Genomic DNA, 20,891 nt, shown 5'->3' with positions numbered 1-20,891 from the left:
TAAGACAGAGGTCTCTCTAAGGGAGAAGAGCCCCAGTCAGACAAATCATGCACACCTTGCAGCCAAAGTCAGATTCTGCAACAGTAAACTGTAACCTTTCTGTAGCCTTATTAGACTTTACCGACTGGTGGGGTCTGCGTTGCTCCCGGAAGGGAGGAAGGAAGTCAAATGACACCAAGGTTGATTCAGAGAAAGAGGTTATTCTGCTCTCCGGATAGCAGAAGGCACTTGCATGGTCAGTCCACAGCAAGTCCAAAGAAATGAGAAATTTCATGCAGTATATATATCCTCCAGGCACCCTCTCCCCCCCTTCCCCAGGAATCCAGCCACGTCAGCTTATACACGCAGGTTGACATCACATATGTTCCTGCTCCGGTACTCTTAACCATAAAAGGGTTTTCCTCTTCCTGTACTCTTGACCCTAAAAGGTTGTTCCTGTTTCTATACTCTTATCTTGGGGCAGGAGGTCACCAACTCCTGGCGCCGTTCCCAGGTCTCTTGTCAGACTTGACAAGGTCTGTGTGGTCTTTGTGGTCAGGATGTAGGATAAGACCCAGATGCGTCATCCCTGCTCTACTGGAACTGGCAAGGCCACTCATTGCCGTCACGGACTGATAAGGGAGAGAGCTTTGAGGACTTGTTTATGCAGCTGGGTTTTGGCTCAAGAGCTCATGTTAGAGCATTTTAGAAATGCTCCCTTGGAGGAGGAAAAATGGGGATTTGGGGTCAGTTTCAAACTGGCTGCACAGAAACCCATTCCTTCATTCCCTCCTCTTCTTTTGGACAGCCTTCTGGCTCGTCCCAAAGCGCTGGCCGGTATTCTCGTGTCAGTGCTATAATCTGGGGCCGAAGCATTCGTGACATCATTTTACGCATCATATTTTGCAGGCATTACATTAAGCAGGGTATATAGCAGCAGGATGTGTGCATGTATGTGCTTAATTAAAAAAACCCAAAATACTGTGTTCCTTGTGTCACACTTTGTGGTTTCACACTGAATGTATTGATTCAAACAAAACCCAAGGGAGAGCCACACCCATAGTAATGTAATCTTGAAAGGCCTAGAGACCACAATTATTTGCCACAAGCCATTTGGTAATCTTTAAGGAGTCAGCATTTCTGTTAAGAATTGTTGGCAGGGAAATCCTGAAGGCCTTTAGGGAGGTATTCTTATATGCAACGGCCGCAGCTCGGACTTTGGTGGCAAAGGGGGTGGAAGGAACAAGAAGCCCCGGCAATAACGGAGTGGCATTACAAGCTACAAGAATTTGCTGAAACGGCGCAGTTAACAAATACCCTGAGAGGCAATTCAAAACAAAAATTTATGGAAAAGTGGGATAGATATAAAACATATGTTCAAAAATACAGTAAAGCTTCGCTATCTATGCTAGCATTTGATTGACGTTGGAGTGAGACTGAGTTGAGAAATAAGACTAAGAGCACATATTGATATAGGAATGTATTAGATAATATGTAAAGAAATATACAATAATAAGAGTACATTCATTTGTAAAAAAGGAATATACAACGGGAAAGACAGGAAGTCTAGTGTGTTGGTATGTATATGATTTTTGGGAAAAAACGTTTTTGGTTTTTTTCTTTGTTCTTTGTTTGTTTTGTTTCATTTTCTTTCTAGGTATATAAAGTTTGTATATAATTTTTGTATACATGTTGGAAATTATAGTAAGTCCTGTAATGTAATATGACAATGTTTACCGATGTAATATAAGAATGTTAATAAATAAATAAAATGCAAGGTAATCTTTAAGGAGTCAAAGGACTCTGTGATGTTTTGAACCCAAAGCTGCTCTCGAGGGAAGGACCCAAAATACAAGGAAGGAGATAAACACCGGGAAGAGCTTTCTGACAGTAAGATCTGTTTGACAGGGGAACGAAGGTGAGGTTGTTAAACAAGAGGTCATGGATTCTTTAGCTGTTATTCCTGCTTTGCAGGGCCTTGGGACTATTTGGATTCTATGAAAATATTCGTTTATTCTTTGAAGCCTGAGTCGAGGGAGGTGGAGGCCACAGGGCTGGTGGCAGGATCGTGATGACACTTTTGCCTCAGGCGGCGAAACAGGATGCACCAACCCTGGTCCACCCTCCCAGATTAAGGACTTGTCTTGGGAATGATAGAGCTTTAGGTATGACAGATCTATAGCTTCTCCCAGTCCACCCTGATCTAAGAGCAGTAGACTCGTAATCTGGTGAACCAGGTTTGATTCCCCACTCCTCCACATGCAGCTGCTGGGTGACCTTGGGCTGGTCACACTTCTCTGAAGTCTCTCAGCCCCACTCACCTCACAGAGTGTTTGTTGTGGGGGAGGAAGGGAAAGGAGAATGTTAGCCGCTTTGAGACTCCTTCGGGTAGTGATAAAGCGGGATATCAAGTCCAAACTCCTCCTCCTCCTCCTCCTTATCTCTGGAAAACTGAGGACAGTTCAGTAATGGTGGCAGAACTTATCACCACCACACTGGGGGACCTACTGACTAGGGAAAGGGAGGTCTGCACTATCTAATGATCTTCCAGACACCCTTCCTGGAAGCTTAGGGGTTCTCCCTTAAAATGGGTGACAGTATGAGTATATTCATTGATGGTGTTTGTACATGCAAGGATTGAGCACATTTTGAGAATCTTAGAACATAAACAAAAAAAAAAAAGTAACAACATCAATAATCAACACTCAGACCAATAACTCCTTGTTTGCAAAAACATCCTTACTATATTACCATACACACACACACACACACACACACACACACACTGGTGCCTCGCAAGACGAAATTAATTCATTCCGTGAGTTTTATCGTTGTGCGAGTTTTTTCGTCTTGCGAAGCACTGCATTTAAACACTGACAACGACGGGGAGGGGCGGGGAGAAGCAGGACAGCTGCCACAGCCGGTACCTCGGACTCACCCGCGCGTTGTGGCCACCGTGCGACGCGGCTGCTGGAGGGCGGCGGGGCTCAGGAGCGCGACTCCAGGGAGAGAGAGGCGCTGGCGGCAACGGCTCTCTGAGGGGAGCGCGCGAGGGGGGTGGGCAGCGGCGCAAGGCACTAACCGTCAGCCGGAAGGTGGGAGGGAGCCGGAGGAGCGGGGAAGCGTGCGTGCGTGCGTGCAGTGACCGTCGCCATGACACGAGAGGCAGGGCCGTTTCGTCTAGCGAAGCAAGCCCTTACGGAAATCCGTCTTGCGAAGCACCTCAGAAAACGAAAAACCCTTTCATCTTGCGAGTTTTTCGTCTTCCGAGGCATTCGTCTTGCGGGGTACCACTGTATATATATATGTATATATGTATATATATATATTACGTAAAGATCTGACCACTGTTAACCACATTTAGGAAAAGATTGAAGGACATGCTTTTATTCTATCACTGAAATTGTTGGAATGATATAAAAGTGATCAGTTGGTTGGACTTAACCTAAAAATATTGTTTCTTGAAAACTCATGTGACAGGAGACAGGAACGTTGAAAAAATGTTAACATCAATCTATGATGGTTTAATATGCCATCGCAATATTAATATTAAAATTAGAATACAAAACCAGAGAGACAAACTACGGTGTGGAAGTTTTGACTGTAGTATTGCATGAAAACCTTCTGTTCCAGAATATAATCATGCCAATTAACTCTAAATGAATTTCTGGACACTTTTGGAGAATTAGTATTATGCCGCTGTCTTTTTTACCTTAGGCAAGCAGTGATGGAGGAAGGAGAACCAATATCAGCATAACCATATTTCCTAGTTGGCAATGTTACTTGGCTGATAAGATCAGAGAAAGACTTGCAAACATTCTTAGCTGTTAAGAGCAATCCTTCCTTAAGAACAGAGAGCTGACCTGGAAAAGAGAGAGAGAGAGAGAGAGCAGAAATAATATATGGCTCCAATGCACATTTTTAACAAACAAAACAAATCCTTGCCTTGTCATGCAGAGCAAGGAATTTTCAGTTCCCATGTAAGACTGAGATTTCATAATTATTGTACTGGTTATAAATTTCATTTATGAATACAATAGCTTCCTATGCAGCACTGTGAAGCAATCACACACACCATAGAATAAAAACATATTCAAACAACAGCATATATAAAATCAAATAGAAACCGTGATTTAGTGCCAATGAGCAAATGGGTCTCAGTGTCTGGGCTGAACGATGGGGGTGAAGATATTGGTGTTTTGCAGCTTTGAGCTGTTGCAGGACCTTAGCCAGACCTTAGCAGAGCATACGCAGAGTTCCAGAAAGCAATCAGTTGCAGGCAGGATGGATGAAGCAGGAACAAAACGCTGCTACTAGTAATTTGGTTACTTATAAAGGTAAAGGGACCCCTAACCATTAGGTCCAGTTGTGGATGACTCTGGGGTTGCGGCGCTCATCTCGCTTTTCTGGCCAAAGGAGCCGGCATACAGCTTCAGGGCCATGTGGCCAGCATGACTAAGCTGCTTATGGCGAACCAGAGCAGCACACGGAAATGCCGTTTACCTTCCCGCTGGAGCGGTACCTACTTATCTACTTGCATTTTGATGTGTTTTCGAACTGCTAGGTAGGCAGGAACAGGGACCGAGCAATGGGAGCTCACCCCGTCGCGGGGATTCGAACCACAACCTTCTGATCAGCAAGCCCTAGGATTTGTGGTTTAGACCACAGCGCCACCTGCATCCCTTTTTACATAGATAAGCCAATATAATTACTCAGAGGAAGTAATGCAAGTGTGAGCATATACCCAAAAGAATGCGTTAATTGCTATACCTGATCTTGATTTATTCTGATTAACATAAGGGTCACTGAGACTGCAGAACGTTACTCTAAACTCATTAGTACACTGCATACCAACAAAGAGCAGTCTTAGCAAGTTTGAGTATTTAAAAGAAAGATATCCTTTATTGGCCCTCATTTATAAAATGTCAATATAAGAGGTATCGGTTCAAAGTACGCTGCTATGTGCAGACAGAACTGCTGCATCTCTAAAGTGACACAAGAGGCCTACTTAATAACACACTTGATCAGGAAAGCACATTCAAATATATGATAATGAGCCTATAAAATCAGCAGGTGCCGCAAATCACACTCTTGAAAAAGGGACTTAGAACCCCCCCGTGTCGTACTCTCTGGATGCCTTCTAAAAAATAATTTTACCACCAGGGAAATGAATGAAATTTGCATCTTTTAAATTGAATGAGGGGCACAAGTGAATGGGAACCTCTTGGGTACGAAAGAGTCCACAGCGCTCCTGAAGCTTATCTAAAAGGTGAAAAATAATGACACCAAAAGACTTAATCTTGTTCCCGGAAAACAGGCATGAATGACATTCAGTAGGTGCTTCAAAAGCTAAAACAACAGGGCACAAGTTGAAAAGCGGACATATTCGCTAGCAACATCCAAGAATGCAAATGTGGGCATCATTCGAAAGCAGGGCCGTACCACTCAGATTGTGGACACAGTCTGTAACTCTGGAGTTACAGACTGAGCAAACAGGCCCACCAGGACGTTCTTCTACAGAAGCTGCTTTGGAATGGATAGAAGCTGTGCACATGCTCTTGCCAGTAAACGGCGTTTCCATAGGAGAAGTGGATTGTGCCGACTGGGAAACAGGTTTGGCAACAATCCCCAAGTCAATATACAACGATGGATGGCCATACAGGCTCCTCTTCAATACCTTTCTAATCCACTTTTTTAGAGCATCCTAACCTAAGGACACAGGTGGCGCTCTGGGTTAAACCACTGAGCCTAGGGCTTGCCGATCAGAAGGTCGGCGGTTCGAATCCCCGCAACGGGGTGAGCTCCCGTTGCTCGGTCCCTGCTCCTGCCAACCTAGCAGTTCGAAAGCACATCAAAGTGCAAGTAGATAAATAGGTACCGCTCCGGCGGGAAGGTAAACGGCGTTTCCGTGCGCTGCTCTGGTTCGCCAGAAGCGGCTCAGTCATGCTGGCCACATGACCCGGAAGCTGTACGCTGGCTGCCTCGGCCAATAAAGCGAGATGAGCGTCGCAACCCCAGAGTCGGTCACACCTGGACCTAATGGTCAGGGGTCCCTTTACCTTTTACCTAGGCAGGAGGCATTTCCCACACCCAACCGCTGTACCTGCTGCACTGAGTGGCAAATCAAATCAAGCCCTTTGATGATCCAGGCAGCATTGAGAATTCTTACCTTGCCATACTGGGACAGACAAAGCATCCTTCAACCTCATCATTAACTGTTGCAGTTCCTCCTCCTCCATCTGCATCTCATTATGAAGAGCTTCCGTTGCCGTGGAATAGTTAGGGCTTATGCTACTAATCCCGTTACTGAGACGGTCCCTGTTTGCTTCAGAGCAGTCTGTTAGTGGAGCAGTTCTCTCTTGGGGGCTTTCATGATGAGGAACCTCAGGGGGAGCATTTGGGAAGAATTGGGCTCTCAGTGTGTTCTCTGGTGACCCTCCTGCATTTCTGGCGAGAAGACCACCCTGTGGTTCCAAAAGCCACTTCCTTTTAATCCAAGAGGAGAGGAGCTCTGGAGACTTGTATTTTGAATATTCCACACGGTTGGGCTTTAACGAAGGGCAACCAGATCCAGTCTGGAGATTTCTTTCCTTCAAGGGCTCCTTGCTCCATATAGCGATGTTCTAAGAGTTTGTAAAGGAAATATGAGATGTGACTTAAAATGTTCATGTATGTGTACAGAGAGGGGAAATCACCATTCGGAAAAAGCTATAGAGAAGGGTTGCACTAAATGGGTGGTTTTGATATGCAATAAGGAATCTGGAAATTCCCTTGGATAAGTAGAGCAGCCTTTGAACACCCTCTAGATGTTGCTGGACTGCAAATCCCATCGTCATTGACCATTGGCCCTGCTGGCTGCAGCTGATGGGAGTTGTAGTCCAAAACATCTGGGAGGGCACCAGATTAGGGACCGCTAAATGATTGTTATGTAACGCTCCTTTGAAATTTTCTGAAGCTCAAGAAACACTGGCTGTCCCTCTTCATAATAAAAAGGACCAAAAGACTAGAGGTCCTGTCGTCAGGCACAGGCAATGTTAGGAGACTGGTAAGCCAGCGAGCAAAAGGAACAAAATGAGTAGAGCAGTTGCATATTTAGAATTGTGAATACTGCATAAAAACAAAACACAACCGCTGAGTAAAAATGGTGGAATAATGAATATAAAGCACAAGATGATTGGATCTTAAAGGCCCAAGCAAGCTACTTTATTCAGAATCCTATTCTGATAGGTGTGATCCTGTGACATCCCCTCCATGTTCAGGGTCACTTTCCACTTGATCGATTCCTTTTTACTGCCACAGCTGCCCAATGACTGGCCCTGACAGTCCAACATGAATATGCTTGTTAGAATGGCAACTGTGACTCATCAACTTTCCCACTGACCCCCGAGCGATGCTGAGATTTTCTCAAATATTCCTGGACTTTAGCTTTTCACCTGTGAAATAAAGGCATCTGAGTTGAGCTTGTTTCACTACTGAACATCACCATCATCATCATCATAGTGGGGGACGGGGACTCTCAGATGTGACCTAAATAACATCTTACGATTACTCAAAGGTCATGCTAGCTCAGGTGAGATTTTGATTCTTTTTCTTTTGGACAGTTAATCTCAATGGCACAGCATTGCCTTTGAATGGCAATGGCACTAACTGCCTTTGAAATTTGCTTTTGTTGGAAAATCATGGCAGACATGAGCATATGTACTACTGCTTGAGATAACAGGTCCATGCACATTACACAACTTTTTTTTCTTCCTGATTCAAAGAAAAGGTTGATTAGCACTTTTCTTGCTGCTTTGCCTCAACTTCAGAGTGAAAACTCCAGTTATGTATTATACACCATCATCTCTCCACATTTCAGAGTCATTTAATCAGTTATCACAATCTGAGCCTCAATAAACAACTCCCGGGATGCGGGTGGTGCTGTGGGTTAAACCACAGAGCCTAGGACTTGTTGATCAGAAGGTCGGCGGTTTGAATCCCCTTGACGGGGTGAGCTCCCGTTGCTTGGTCCCTGCTCCTGCCAACCTAGCAGTTCGAAAGCACCTCAAAAGTGCAAGTAGATAAATAGGTACCGCTCCGGCGGGAAGGTAAATGGCGTTTCTGTGCGCTGCTCTGGTTTGCCATAAGCGGCTTAGTCTGGTTTGCCATAAGCCACAGCGGAAGCTGTACACCGACTCCCTCGGCCAATAAAGCGAGATGAGCGCCGCAACCCCAGAGTCGGCCACGACTGGACCTAATGGTCAGGGGTCCCTTTACCTTTACCTAAACAACTCCCACTATTTTCACAAAAGCTGGAGAAGGTAACAGCCCAAGGGGTAACTGGCTTGGAAATGATTCTCAAAGTATTTAATGGAGGAAATCATATTGTAGATTTTAAAATTGTGTGATGCCCAGAATGGGTGATTCACGCAATCAAATTGATAGGGTCATCTTGCCAAAAAGAATTTGTGGCTATCCAATTGGAAATAATATTATAACTAAGGACATCATTTAAAAAGCTGGAAAATGAAAGCAGGAGATCTGAAATTCTCCCAAAGGAATATATTACGCAAATCTGTCAATAGGGGTATATTAAATTTATTTATTTCATAAATAGGTGAGAAATATGCAAAAGCCGAGGGACAAAACGCGGAAAACAATGGAGGCAGGCTTGTAAAGTCCTTGAAGATAAGGCGCTCCAACTAACCTGCTTTGGTTCTTTATCCTGCGACTGCAAAGATTTGACCAAATCGTGCATGGAGTCCAAATGAGCCACAAGCCAAAATTTTCGAACTGTGTGGCTTTTAATTATGTTCATTATGGACTGAGCAGCATCTAGCTGTTTAGGCCTAGTCCTCACTGAAGTGCCTGGGCTGTGTCACTTCAGACTGCAGAAGGAGACTCTCCCCATAATGTGATATTCCTCCATAAGCTCGCTAGATGCATGTTAGGGATTAAGCTAGTTTTAAATCTTTCTCTCAGACATCTTGGATTCTGTGTTGGAGGGATTTATTGGTCATGACGGGATGGCGATGAGTCATGTGAGGCCATGTCTGCAATTTCAAGTGATAAACAGCAGACCTACCATGCAGACCTACTTGCTGAGCCAGAAGGCTCCACTTGTGAGAAGAAAGGGGATACTTCAAGCAATTAAGGGTGAATTGTCCCTAAGCAAAGAGCCGTTGACCCCATTCTGTTACCTTAATTTCCTCTCTCATTTCCTGAAGCTCCAGCTTGAGGCTAACCTGGCTTCCTAATAGCTCACGGAACTTTGCTTGTAGTTCACGGTTTCTGTCTTCCTGAGCCGAGTGAAGGAGCTGTATTTTGCGCTTGCATTTGTTCAGTTGCTTCTTCAAGTACCTGGCAGAAAACACAATGCTTCCAAAAAACCCAAAAAATAATTAAACAAAGCAACAAGGAGAGCTTTCATACACTGTACATTGGCCTGGGTTTCATGAAGGCAGATCAGGAAGCGCTAGGAGTCCGATGACTTAAGAATAGTGTACCATCTGTGGGTTAAACCACAGAGCCTAGGACTTGCCGATCAGAAGGTCGGTGGTTCGAATCCCCGCGACGGGGTGAGCTCCTGTTGTTCAGTCCCTGCTCCTGCCAACCTAGCAGTTCGAAAGCACGTCAAAGTGCAAGGAGATAAATAGGTACCGCTCTGGTGGGAAGGTAAACGGCGTTTCCGTGCGCTGCTCTGGTTCGCCAGAAGCGGCTTAGTCATGCAGGCCACATGACCCAGAAGCTGTACGCCAGCTCCCTCGGCCAATAAAGTGAGATGAGCGCCGCAACCCCAGAGTCGGCCACGACTGGACCTAATGGTCAGGGGTCCCTTTACCTTTACTTTACCATATATACCAAAGACTTGTGTCTTTCTTACTGGTTGTTGTTGCCTTTCAAGCTATCTTACCTCCGAAACTGTTGATGTTGTACTACCTGTGTTTGGCCTGTGGTGGCAGCAAGGTTATTTGGCTGCAATGTGACCCTTTCCCCAGTGGTGGCAGTATAGGATTATAACCCCCATTATGTCTGCTTTGGTGGCACCTGACCACTAAAAAATGAGCAGTTTGATAAAGTCTGCTCTTCCTGATGCCTGACTGTGAGGCAAATTCTTTGAGGATTCCCCCACCAACAGGTTGAACTGTATGACAACATCAGAGCTTGGGACTTTTGTAGGCTCTTTGTCCTCCTAAGACAGCTGAGCGGTAGAAGAGGAGGAGTTTGGATTTGATATCCCACTTTATCACTACCCGAAGGAGTCTCAAAGCAGCTAACAATCTCCTTTTTCCCTTCCTCCCCCACAACAAACACTCTGTGAGGTGAGTGGGGCTGAGAGACTTCAGAGAAGTGTGACTAGCCCAAGGTCACCCAGCAGCTGCATGTGGAGGAGCAGGGAATCGAACCCGGTTCACCAGATTACGAGTCCACCGCTCTTAACTACTACACCACACTGGCTCTCCACTGAATGCGTGTCCAATTTCCTTGATTTTTTTGCCCAGTTTTTTTTTAGTTTATTTAGGCAGGGTCCTTTTAGCTGCTACTGCTACTTCCTGCTTGGTTGCCTGGGCAACCTTCCCGCACCGCCATGGCTACCTGGACTGGTTGGACGCAGTGGAGAGTTCCCTAATGAAGCCAATGTTAGGATATAGTTCCATTCCACCTTAAAAGGGTACAGGCATGACATCTGCATATCACATGCCTGTTTACTCCCAGCACAGTTTGCTGGGAACTTCCGCTGTATGTTGCTTTTGCTATATTGGCTGTTTTGCTGGACACGAAGGCAAGCAGACATGTTTTCCTTTGTTCCTGAACAACGCTGAATAAATGCTGTAAATATGCTTGCACATATTTCTCTGTCTGCCTCTTCTGCTGTGAGCTGATTTACACACTCTGCTGACAGAGCGTGCATGGGTCTCTAAACGTATCTGAGGCTCGTGTCGCTGACTGGCTGATGCTGTTCCACGGGAGACCAGTGATCGTCCTTAGCCAGCTGAGGGCCTGTCTGATGCCCCCGTCTCCCTGGCAGTATCCCAACAGCCATCCCTAGCAAGAGTTGCACTGGATGCTAAATCTAAAAGACGCTGCATGCAACTCCATTGACCAAGGAACAATCAGAGGTGTACTTTAAAGCTCCCAATCACAGCTGTGGCTAGACCAGGCCCACATCTGGTGTGACATCAGTTAGGACCCCAGGGATGCCGACTTTGGCATGCAGGATGGAGGTTCCCTATCCCTGCCTTAGATAATGTCTCCTCCCCCACTTCCTCAGTCTTTAACATGAATTGAGCATGCAAAGAGGCAGTCTTGATGGCTGTGGAAATATTCCCCCTTGGAAACAACAACACACATGGAACCTTTCTTTTTTTAATAATAAAAAAGTGCTATAACTTAAAAAGGTAAAGGTAAAGGTACCCCTGCCCGTACGGGCCAGTCTTGACAGACTCTAGGGTTGTGCGCCCATCTCACTCAAAGAGGCCAAGGGCCAGCGCTGTCCGAAGACACTTCCGGGTCACGTGGCCAGCGTGACATCGCTGCTCTGGCGAGCCAGCACCAGAGCAGCACACGGAAACACCGTTTACCTTCCCGCTGGTAAGCGGTCCCTATTTATCTACTTGCACCCGGGAGTGCTTTCGAACTGCTAGGTTGGCAGGCGCTGGGACCGAACAGCGGGAGCGCACCCCGCCGCGGGGATTCGAACCGCCGACCTTTCGATCGGCAAGCCCTAGGCACTGAGGCTTTAACCCACAGCGCCACCTAGGGTTGCACCAAATGTTCAGTTTCTTTAGCTGAAAGTTATGCATTGGCAGAGGGTGGGTTGTGAATGAAATATTTCTCTGGGCTGCTTTGTTGCCTGTTTTCCTTCTTAATTGCTGCTTCTGCTCTTGGTTGCAATCCCAGCAATCACCTTGGTCAGGGATTTTGCCATCACACAGCCAGATCGGATCAGCTACAGCGTCAGCATGTCATCCTAGTGATTCCCCAACAGCCTATTCCAACTTCTGGCACAGAACTGTGTTAGGAAGGAAGCCTGAGGAGCCCTGCTTTGCACTGCTATGTTGTGGGTTTGGTGACCAAGACGGCAAAAACTGGAGAGTGCCCAGTGCCTTTACCCCGTCCCGACCTTGGGGCGGCTGCACAGAGCATACAGTGGTGCCTCGCAAGACGAAAAGAATCCGTTCCGTGAGTCTCTTCGTCTAGCGGTTTTTTCGTCTTGCGAAGCAACCCCATTAGCGGATTAGCGCTATTAGCGGTTTAGCGGCTATTAGCGGCTATTAAAGGCTTAAGGGATTAGCGGATTAGCTGCTAAAAGGCTATTAGCAGCTTAGTGCCTTAGAAAAAGGGGGTGGGGAGCGGGAAAAAAACCCCAGGAATCGCAAGACATTTTCGTCTTGCGAAGCAAGCCCATAGCAAATTCGTCCTGCGAAGCACCTCCAAAACAGAAAACCCTTTCGTCTAGCGGGTTTTCCGTCTTGCGAGGCATTCGTCTTGCGGGGCACCACTGTATGCATGTAGAATTTCCTTCGCTAGTCCCTAGCTACCAAGGTAAGATGGATGTGACGGTCACTTTCCCCTGGCTTTCTCTGCTGCCAAGGGACTTTCATCCCGTTTTCTCTGGCGTCGCAACTTGCCGCTGCCCTTTGTGATTGCAATCAAGGTGCCACCCCCACACCTGAACGGAAGCGCGAGAGATTATCTGCCTACTCTCTATTCGAGATGGACCACCAGACATACCTATCACCCACTTCTCTGACCTAGCGGCCGAATCTGATTGATGATAAGTGCTGCCCCCTTCGAGCCGGCTCAGCCACTTTGCTGCACTTGCTGCTGAGACAGGGATGCAGAGACAAACACTCCTGAACGCTGAGGATGTAAACCACTGATTGAGAGTGCCCCATTCCTCCCACCCTGGCTACGCTCTCATTTGGCTGCATGGCTCCCACATGCTTTACAGTCCAAGGCTCAAGGATCTTAATCAAGGCTACAGACGTCTTCATACCCACCTCCTCTCGCTGTGAAGGGCCTTGATGGATTCCTGTGTTTTAGCCAATTCTGCCTTAAGAGAAGCAAGTGTCTGTGGGAAGATGGGAAGATGAGGGGGGGGGGGAGTTCATAGCAGATGCACAAAATAAGCAAAAAGTCATGTTTTGCTGGGAAGCTAGGCAAGAACTGCTGCCTTTAACTGTCCTAGCTATGTACCTCTGGTTAGAACGGGGAAAACAGAACGAGGTGTAGGGGAATCACAGTCTAAGACAGGCATAGGCAAACTCGGCCCTCCAGATGTTTTGGGACTATAACTCCCATCATCCTTGACCACTGGTCCTGTTAGCTAGGGATGATGGGAGTTGTAGTGCCAAAATATCTGGAGGGCCGAGTTTGCCTATGCCTGGTCTAACACTAGTAGGCTGCTTCTTCTGTCCACGGCCAGCAATGGCTTTTTAGGAGGTTCTGCCACATGCTATGCCAGAGGGTTGATTGCCCTTATATAGGAATACACACACACACACACACACACACACACACACGTCTTGTGGCATGATAAAACCCAACATAAGCTTTTGTGGAAATTCCACTTTGTCAGTTTGCCTGAAGTGTTCATCTCAGGGAGCAGGAATGTATATGCATGAGTGTAGATGGGGAGGCAGGGGACAGCACACTGAAAATGGCAATTAAATACAAAATGCACAGCCTATGGATATTTAATTAAAGTTTAAGTGTATACACAATAATCACAGTGGCCATTCACAACAGCAGTCATTAGTGATACTATAAAAGCATTGCTGTGCCCATTATTATCTCCTGCAGGAAACCATTGAAAATAAGTATATAAAATAAGTATATAAAGGGAGAATTTTCTAGATACCAGGTTTGGGGCAAGTGCTCTTCAGCAAGGTAAAGCATGAAAATAAAGTCTGTAAGATCTTTAAAACATGCCCTTGTAAGTTCCAAAACTTCCCTTAGCATAGAAAAGACCACACATTTAATAAGTTAAAGATGGCTTACTTACAAACTATCCAAAAGTCAGGTTCATGTGCTTTTCTACTCAGAAAACACAGGCAGTAAAACTTGGCTCAGTAGTTACAGTGGTGTAAGTTCCTAAATTATTGGTACAGGAACACAAGAATGGCTTCTAAAAGCCATGCAGTCTGAACAAGCAGCTCAGACCTCTCTCTTTACATGCTGAGCTTCTCAGGTAGACTGAAGGGGAATAAAAGCCTTGATTGCCTTCATCACAAGCCTGGCAGGACAGCTTACTCTATGGCATTAACGCCTTCATGCATTAATTAGACTTAAATATGTTAGTCATAGGGATGCGGGCGGCGCTGTGGGTTAAACCACAGAGCCTAGGACTTGCCGATCAGAAGATCGGCAGTTCGAATCCCCATGACGGGGTCAGCGCCCGTTGCTTGGTCCCTGCTCCTGCCAACCTAGCAGTTCAAAAGCACATCAAAGTGCAAGTAGATAAATAGGTACCACTCTGGCGGGAAGGTAAACGGCGTTTTCGTGCACTGCTCTGGTTCGCCAGAAGCGGCTTAGTCATGCTGGCCACATGACCCGAAAGCTGTCTGCGGACAAAGGCCGGCTCCCTCGGCCAATAAAGCGAGATGAGTGCCGCAACCCCGGAGTCGGTCACGACTGGACCTAATGGTCAGGGGTCCCTTTACCTTTACCTTTATGTTAGTCATATGAGGCTGGTTATCCCACAGAATCTTCATTATATTAAGAAAAATATGCTTACGGGAATGAAATCAAATTTACACCATTTGCAGCTTACAAAGTATCAGCACATGCTGAGCTGTTGTTTATTGGAGCCCCGTACCTGACTGGATGTTTTCTCTTGACATAGTAGGCTATTGTTGTTTGCCATCGTCTGTCCTTGGGATACTTTGGCATCTAAAGGACTGCTTAACTGCCGGTCCAAAGTACGCACTGAGCAGATAGGATGAGATGGCACATGCTGCCTTGAAGAAGTGGAATGACTAGAGCAGAAGCTGCAAAAATAAGGTAGAAAGGAATAAAATGAGACGCTGAACAAACTCCCTCCTCCCCTCATCCATATGGCAGCCAGAACATTTCCATATAAATAATGTTCTGGATCCAAATAACTGCACAGTTGTTCTGCAGTAAGAGATGTTTGGAAGTCTGATCAGAAGCCCCCCTGCCCGCCATGTTGCATAGCAAATCCTCCCATCAAATTAAGAAGAGTTTTCATTTTTCCATGGAAGCAAGAAGAGTTACCATCGATTGAAGAATGGAGGATGAAGTTAATGAACTATGCAGAATTAGATAAATTAACAGGAAGGATTCGAAACCGGCGGGACCATAAATTCACGGAAGACTGGAGTAAATTTACGGACTATTTGAAAAGTAATTATGAAGAACAGACGACGTTTGCAAGAAGTTTTGTGAGGAGTATTATCAGAAGTATTGTAAAAATGGACAAAGGGGAGGATGATTTGTTAAGAGATGTAAAGGCAATATAAAGTTAAGAAATGCATAAGAAGTGGTTAAAACGGTGGATTATCAGAGGTGCTGATGGAAGACCAAAAAGATTGTATAAGTGATAAGTTTTGTGGTACATTTTATAACTTATATGTTAAAATTAATTAAAAAATAGTATAAAAAAACAAATTAAGAAGAGTTTGGTAATCTGTTTGATTGCGACATGGAATGGCAGGGATGGGATATCTGCCATTCCAAGAAGAAGTCAGACACTGCAGTGAACAAATGCAAGATTTTGCAGGCACCAAACTTTCCCAGACACAGGCTACATTTGAAGCCTAGCTGAAGTCCAGAGCATGGTTTATGGCAACCAGAAGGCAGCTTGAGATACTAAAATATTACAAGGTTCTTCTGTTACTGAAGCAACTGAACTATCGGGAAGGAAACAAAAAGTTCAGAAGACAGTGAAACTGGAGGGCGGCAGAAGATCCATGAATTAGCAAGTACGAAAGCATCCACCATCAATAGAGGTATCCAATTCACAATTGTTATTTGGAGGCAGTAAAGTAAGAGGCCCTGAGTGCTCACTGGAAGGACAGATCCTGAAGCTGAGACTCCAATACTTTGGCCACCTCACGAGAAGAGAAGACTCCCTGGAAAAGACCCTGATGTTGGGAAAGATGGAGGGCACAAGGAGAAGGGGATGACAGAGGATGAGATGGTTGGACAGTGTTCTCGAAGCTACCAGCATGAGTTTCACCAAACTGCGGGAGGCAGTGGAAGACAGGAGTGCCTGGTGTGCTCTGGTTCATGGGGTCACGAAGAGTCGGACACGACTAAATGACTAAACAACAACAACAAAAAGTAAGAGGAGGCTTTCAGATGCAGCCACCCAATGCTGACTCGGGGGCAGGTACTGACGATAATCTCTGCCTCCAGCCCTGTGATTCCTTCTTGTTGGCATCTGTCTGTCTTGGGAGACAATGCAGGAGAGCACGTTTGGGGGTGAACTGCTTGAATGAGCAAGAATTGAGGGCTCCAGCCAAGGAGGTCTGGCATCTGTGTGCCATTCTGATGAAGCACATCTTATCTATGTTCTCTCCTCCTCATTGACCCATGCACCAGGTTTAGAGGGCAGTCGGGCAGGCAGTTGGCTTCCTCCTTTGCAATGGCTCACCAAGTCAAACACATCCTACCAGCCATGCAGGCATGAGGATTGCTGCCCGCCTAAGATTGCAAAAATGAGGGTTTGTCAGGAAGCTGCCAGACCAGGAGGATACGTGGCTGGCAGAACACGACGCACATTGTGCAAATATGCACACACAATGCCCATGTAGATATATAGAATCTTATTGAAAGCGCGTAGGTTTGCCTCCTACATAATCTGAAGACATTTCAAGTGGCGTCTGCAAGGGACATTTTTTTCATATGTGGTGGGATTGCAAAATTGTTAAGAAATATTGGGAAATGATTTATACAGTGGTGCCTCGCAAGACGAAAAGAATCCGTTCCGCGAGTCTCTTCGTCTTGCGGTTTTTTTCGTCTTGCGAAGCAAGCCCATTAGCGGATTAGCGCTATTAGCGCTATTAGCGGTTTAGCGGCTATTAGCGGCTATTAAAGGCTTAAGGGATTAGCGAATTAGCTGCTAAAAGGCTATTAGCGGCTATTAAAGGCTTAAGGGATTAGCGAATTAGCTGCTAAAAGGCTATTAGCGGCTTAGATCAGCTGATAAGCGGCTTAGATCAGCTGTTAAGCGACTTAGCGATCAGCTGTTAAGCGGCTTAGCAAACAGCTGTTAACGGCTTAGGGGCTTGGAAAAAAGGGGGGGGGGAACCCCAGGAATCGCAAGGCATTTTCGTCTTGCGAAGCAAGCCCATAGCAAATTCGTTTTGCGAAGCACCTCCAAAACGGAAAACCCTTTCGTCTAGCGGGTTTTCCGTCTTGCGAGGCATTCGTCTTGCGGGGCACCACTGTAATGAAATGAAGAAGATGCTTAAAATAACTTTTGTTAAGAAACCAGAAGCTTTTCTATTAGGTATAACAGGAGTGGAAATGCCAGGACCACAGAAAGACTTATTTAAGTATGCAACTACAGCTGCACGAATACTGCTAGCACAGCACTGGAAAGAAGAAGGTGTCCCAGCAAAAGAAGATTGGCAAGTTAAATTAATGGAAAATGCTGAAATGGCAACATTGACAATGAAACTAAGAGGAAGAGATGACGACGAGTTGAAAGAAGTCTGGAAGGACTTTATTGCATATATACAGAAGCAAAGTACACAGGTTAATACATTAGCAGGATTCTAGAAATATCTGTAAGGAAATATGAATGGACAATAAGTAATTTTAATGATTTTTTAAAATTAAAATGGATATGTGGTATGATGATAAACCATGGAACCAGGGAAGGGACTAGGGGTAAGTCAACTTTTCTTTTTTCTTTTTCAATTTCTTGGTTTTTTCACGTTCAATTATGAATATGTATTATTGATGCTATTGTTTATGTTATTTTTTCTTTCCTTTATTTTTCTTTCCTTTGTTCTTTTTCTGTTTTATATTTGGAAAATTAATAAAATATTATAATTAAAAACACACACACAAGTGGAGTCTGCAGTGGAAACAAAGAGGAACATTTTCCATTTGCGTTGACCCCTCTGCAGATGAGGGAATGACACCCTTAGGGATTCTTGAAATGCTTCTTTTCTTAATGGCCTGCTCAGCTCATAAAGCTGAGCACAGGGAAGCAGCAAAGGAAGGGAAAGCGTTTTAACATGATAAAGCAACTCATTACGAAGTTATTAGGCTGGAAGTGCAATACTGAAGCCCAGCTGAAGGCTAACCAGAGGAGGCCTTCTTCCCACGCTCAGTGAAACTGCAGGAAAACAAATTTCGGCTGACATTAGGCCAGGGTGGCAGCACTGTTGAGAACGTTCTGCCAAGGTTCCAAAGACAAGCAGCCTAAGATAGATAGTTTATTACGGCCATAGGTCCATATTCAGTACATCATACAGCAACACAGGTATAACAAGATAAAATTAATAAATTATATTACGTTAAAATCAAGTACATCTCAGACCGTAGGTTTGTAAAAGGAAAAATGGATTACTCTATGATTATTGATTTTGTGCCTTTGTTACTGGTTGTCCTTAAGGCATAGGCTCCCGAATCTGTATTTGATCCAATGCCTCTGGAGAGATAATTTTCCCGTCCAAGGGGCAAAAGAGATCCATTCTAAAGTAGTGACTTATGGATTGTCTCCATCAGAATTATTGGAATTGGACCTAGCCACAGCAAAAAAAAAAAAACCCTCATTCAAAAACTTGAGGAGATTGACCTACAACAAAACACCATTTTGGGTAGTGGCACTTGCTCACCATTAAATCTTGGCATAGTGCCCTCACAGCAGATACCATCTTATTTGACTTCTTTGTCTGTAGTGGCTCACAGATATGCCTTTCCTTCCAATGTCTTGAATAATAGATTTTCCAATGGTCGGATCTCAGCGGTGTATGCATGTGATAATAGATCTATAGAATCTTTACAACATATACTATTCTGTTGTTCACTACATTCAGTTTCTCAGATCAGATTTTTGTCCCCTTTATTATTGGAAATCTCAGGTGACTCCTTGGAAACACAGTTAAGGCATTTATTGCAAGATTCTGATCCGAGTAGGACCCTTTCTGTTGCCAGATTTCTGATAAGAGTATTAGCCTATAAAAGGAAAAATGGACAAGCAGCCTAAGAGCTACAAACACACAGCATCGAATGATGCACTCACTGTGCATGGCTGTCAGCAGAGTCGCCTGCATCCCCCATCACCATCAATTTCTTCCTTCTCAGAGCTTCCTTCCTCTCACAGCGCCCTTGTAGCAAGTTGTTTCGGATGATGCGGAAAAACAACTTTGTTCTCTCCTTTGTGGACACCTGTCCGGGTGGCAGGGCGATGGAGAAAGAAGATGGATATACAAAAGGACAGCTAAGAATGTTAAGAGTTGGCCCAGGTGAGGTAAATGAGGGGCGATATGGGTTGGAGGGAGAAAGCTCCTTGGTTATAGAATTATAGAATCATAGAATCATAGAGTTGGAAGAGACCACAAGGGCCATCGAGTCCAACCCCCTGCCAAGCAGGAAACACCATCAGAGCACTCCTGACATATGGTTGTCAAGCCTCTGCTTAAAGACCTCCAACGAAGCAGACTCCACCACACTCCTTGGCAGCAAATTCCACTGTCAAACAGCTCTTACTGTCAGGAAGTTCTTCCTAATGTTTAGGTGGAATCTTCTTTCTTGTAGTTTGGATCCATTGCTCCGTGTCCGCTTCTCTGGAGCAGCAGAAAACAACCTTTCTCCCTCCTCTATGTGACATCCTTTTATATATTTGAACATGGCTATCATATCACCCCTTAACCTCCTCTTCTCCAGGCTAAACATGCCCAGCTCCCTTAGCCATTCCTTATAAGGCATCGTTTCCAGGCCTTTGACCATTTTGGTTGCCCTCCTCTGGACACGTTCCAGTTTGTCAGTGTCCTTCTTGAACTGTGGTGCCCAGAACTGGACACAGTACTCCAGGTGAGGTCTGACCAGAGCAGAATACAGTGCCACTATTACTTCCCTTGATCTAGATGCTATACTCCTATTGATGCAGCCCAGAATTGCATTGGCTTTTTTAGCTGCCGCGTCACACTGTTGGCTCATGTCAAGTTTGTGGTCAACCACCAGAGCCACCGGAGCACGATTTCTGTTCTCATCCTGAAGCAAAGTTCTTAACCCAAGGTACTATTTCTGGGTTAGCGGACTCTGTAACCTGAAGCGTATGTAACCTGAGGTACCACTGTATTACAAAGATTAAAAACCCACAAAATTATAAACACAGCCCCAAACAGCTGTATTAACACTACACCAGAAAAGCTTTCATTCAGAAAGAAAACCACATTTGCCTGGTGCCAAAAGGACAATGAACCAGGTGTCAAGAGAATCTATGTGAGGAGAGGACTCCACAAATTGGGTGCTACAACTGAAAAGGCCCTCTCTTTCTGCTAGGCACCCACTTTGCCTTAGATCAGGGGTGGGGAAACCTCCAGCCCTGAACCCCTGTTCAGAGATCGGGGTGGCACGCAACAATATATTGTGGCTAAAATATCATCCTTTCATTTCCTAGGAAATAACTCTTTCTTAACACAAATCAATCTGATGCATGCCAGAATGCAAAACTTGGCACCAACCACCCAGTTAACTCAGAATTCAGTAGACTAGTAGACTGAGCAATAGAAGTGAATAGGGTCCATGACTAACCGGCACACAGTGCTCCATCACAGGGTGAGATTTCTTGTGAGGTTTGCAGAGTTGTCCGGTAAAGAAACAGACTTGGCAAATGTCAAAGTTCAGGCACTTCAGGCAACGATACCTGGCCAGACAAGAAATGAAAACCTAGTAAAGACCCGTAGGGATGGGGAGAGAAATGCAATTCAGTTTCCATTTACAGCAAA

The 20,891-nt window shown here is 45.2% G+C and overlaps 1 protein-coding gene across 1 annotated transcript in view; it reads right to left on the bottom strand.

Annotated features, from left to right (window-relative positions):
• Positions 1-3,606: 3,606 nt before the first annotated feature.
• DYTN (dystrotelin) overlaps positions 3,607-20,891 on the bottom strand; it is a 31,040-nt gene continuing 13,755 nt past the window's right edge. The window contains exons 9-15 of the mRNA XM_083401721.1: positions 20,698-20,809; positions 19,184-19,329; positions 14,780-14,951; positions 12,963-13,033; positions 9,159-9,318; positions 6,149-6,602; positions 3,607-3,842 (exon numbers count right to left, since the gene is read on the bottom strand). Coding sequence (XP_083257847.1) covers positions 3,688-3,842; positions 6,149-6,602; positions 9,159-9,318; positions 12,963-13,033; positions 14,780-14,951; positions 19,184-19,329; positions 20,698-20,809 — 1,270 coding nt within the window. The 3' untranslated portion in view covers positions 3,607-3,687. The remainder of the gene's footprint in view (positions 3,843-6,148; positions 6,603-9,158; positions 9,319-12,962; positions 13,034-14,779; positions 14,952-19,183; positions 19,330-20,697; positions 20,810-20,891) is intronic.

The sequence above is a fragment of the Podarcis tiliguerta genome (assembly GCF_965153285.1).
Source record: "Podarcis tiliguerta genome assembly, chromosome: 1".
NCBI lineage: Eukaryota > Metazoa > Chordata > Lepidosauria > Squamata > Lacertidae > Podarcis > Podarcis tiliguerta.
Note: the sequence above shows the minus strand (reverse complement) of the source record. Positions and strands in the feature narration are given on the sequence as shown.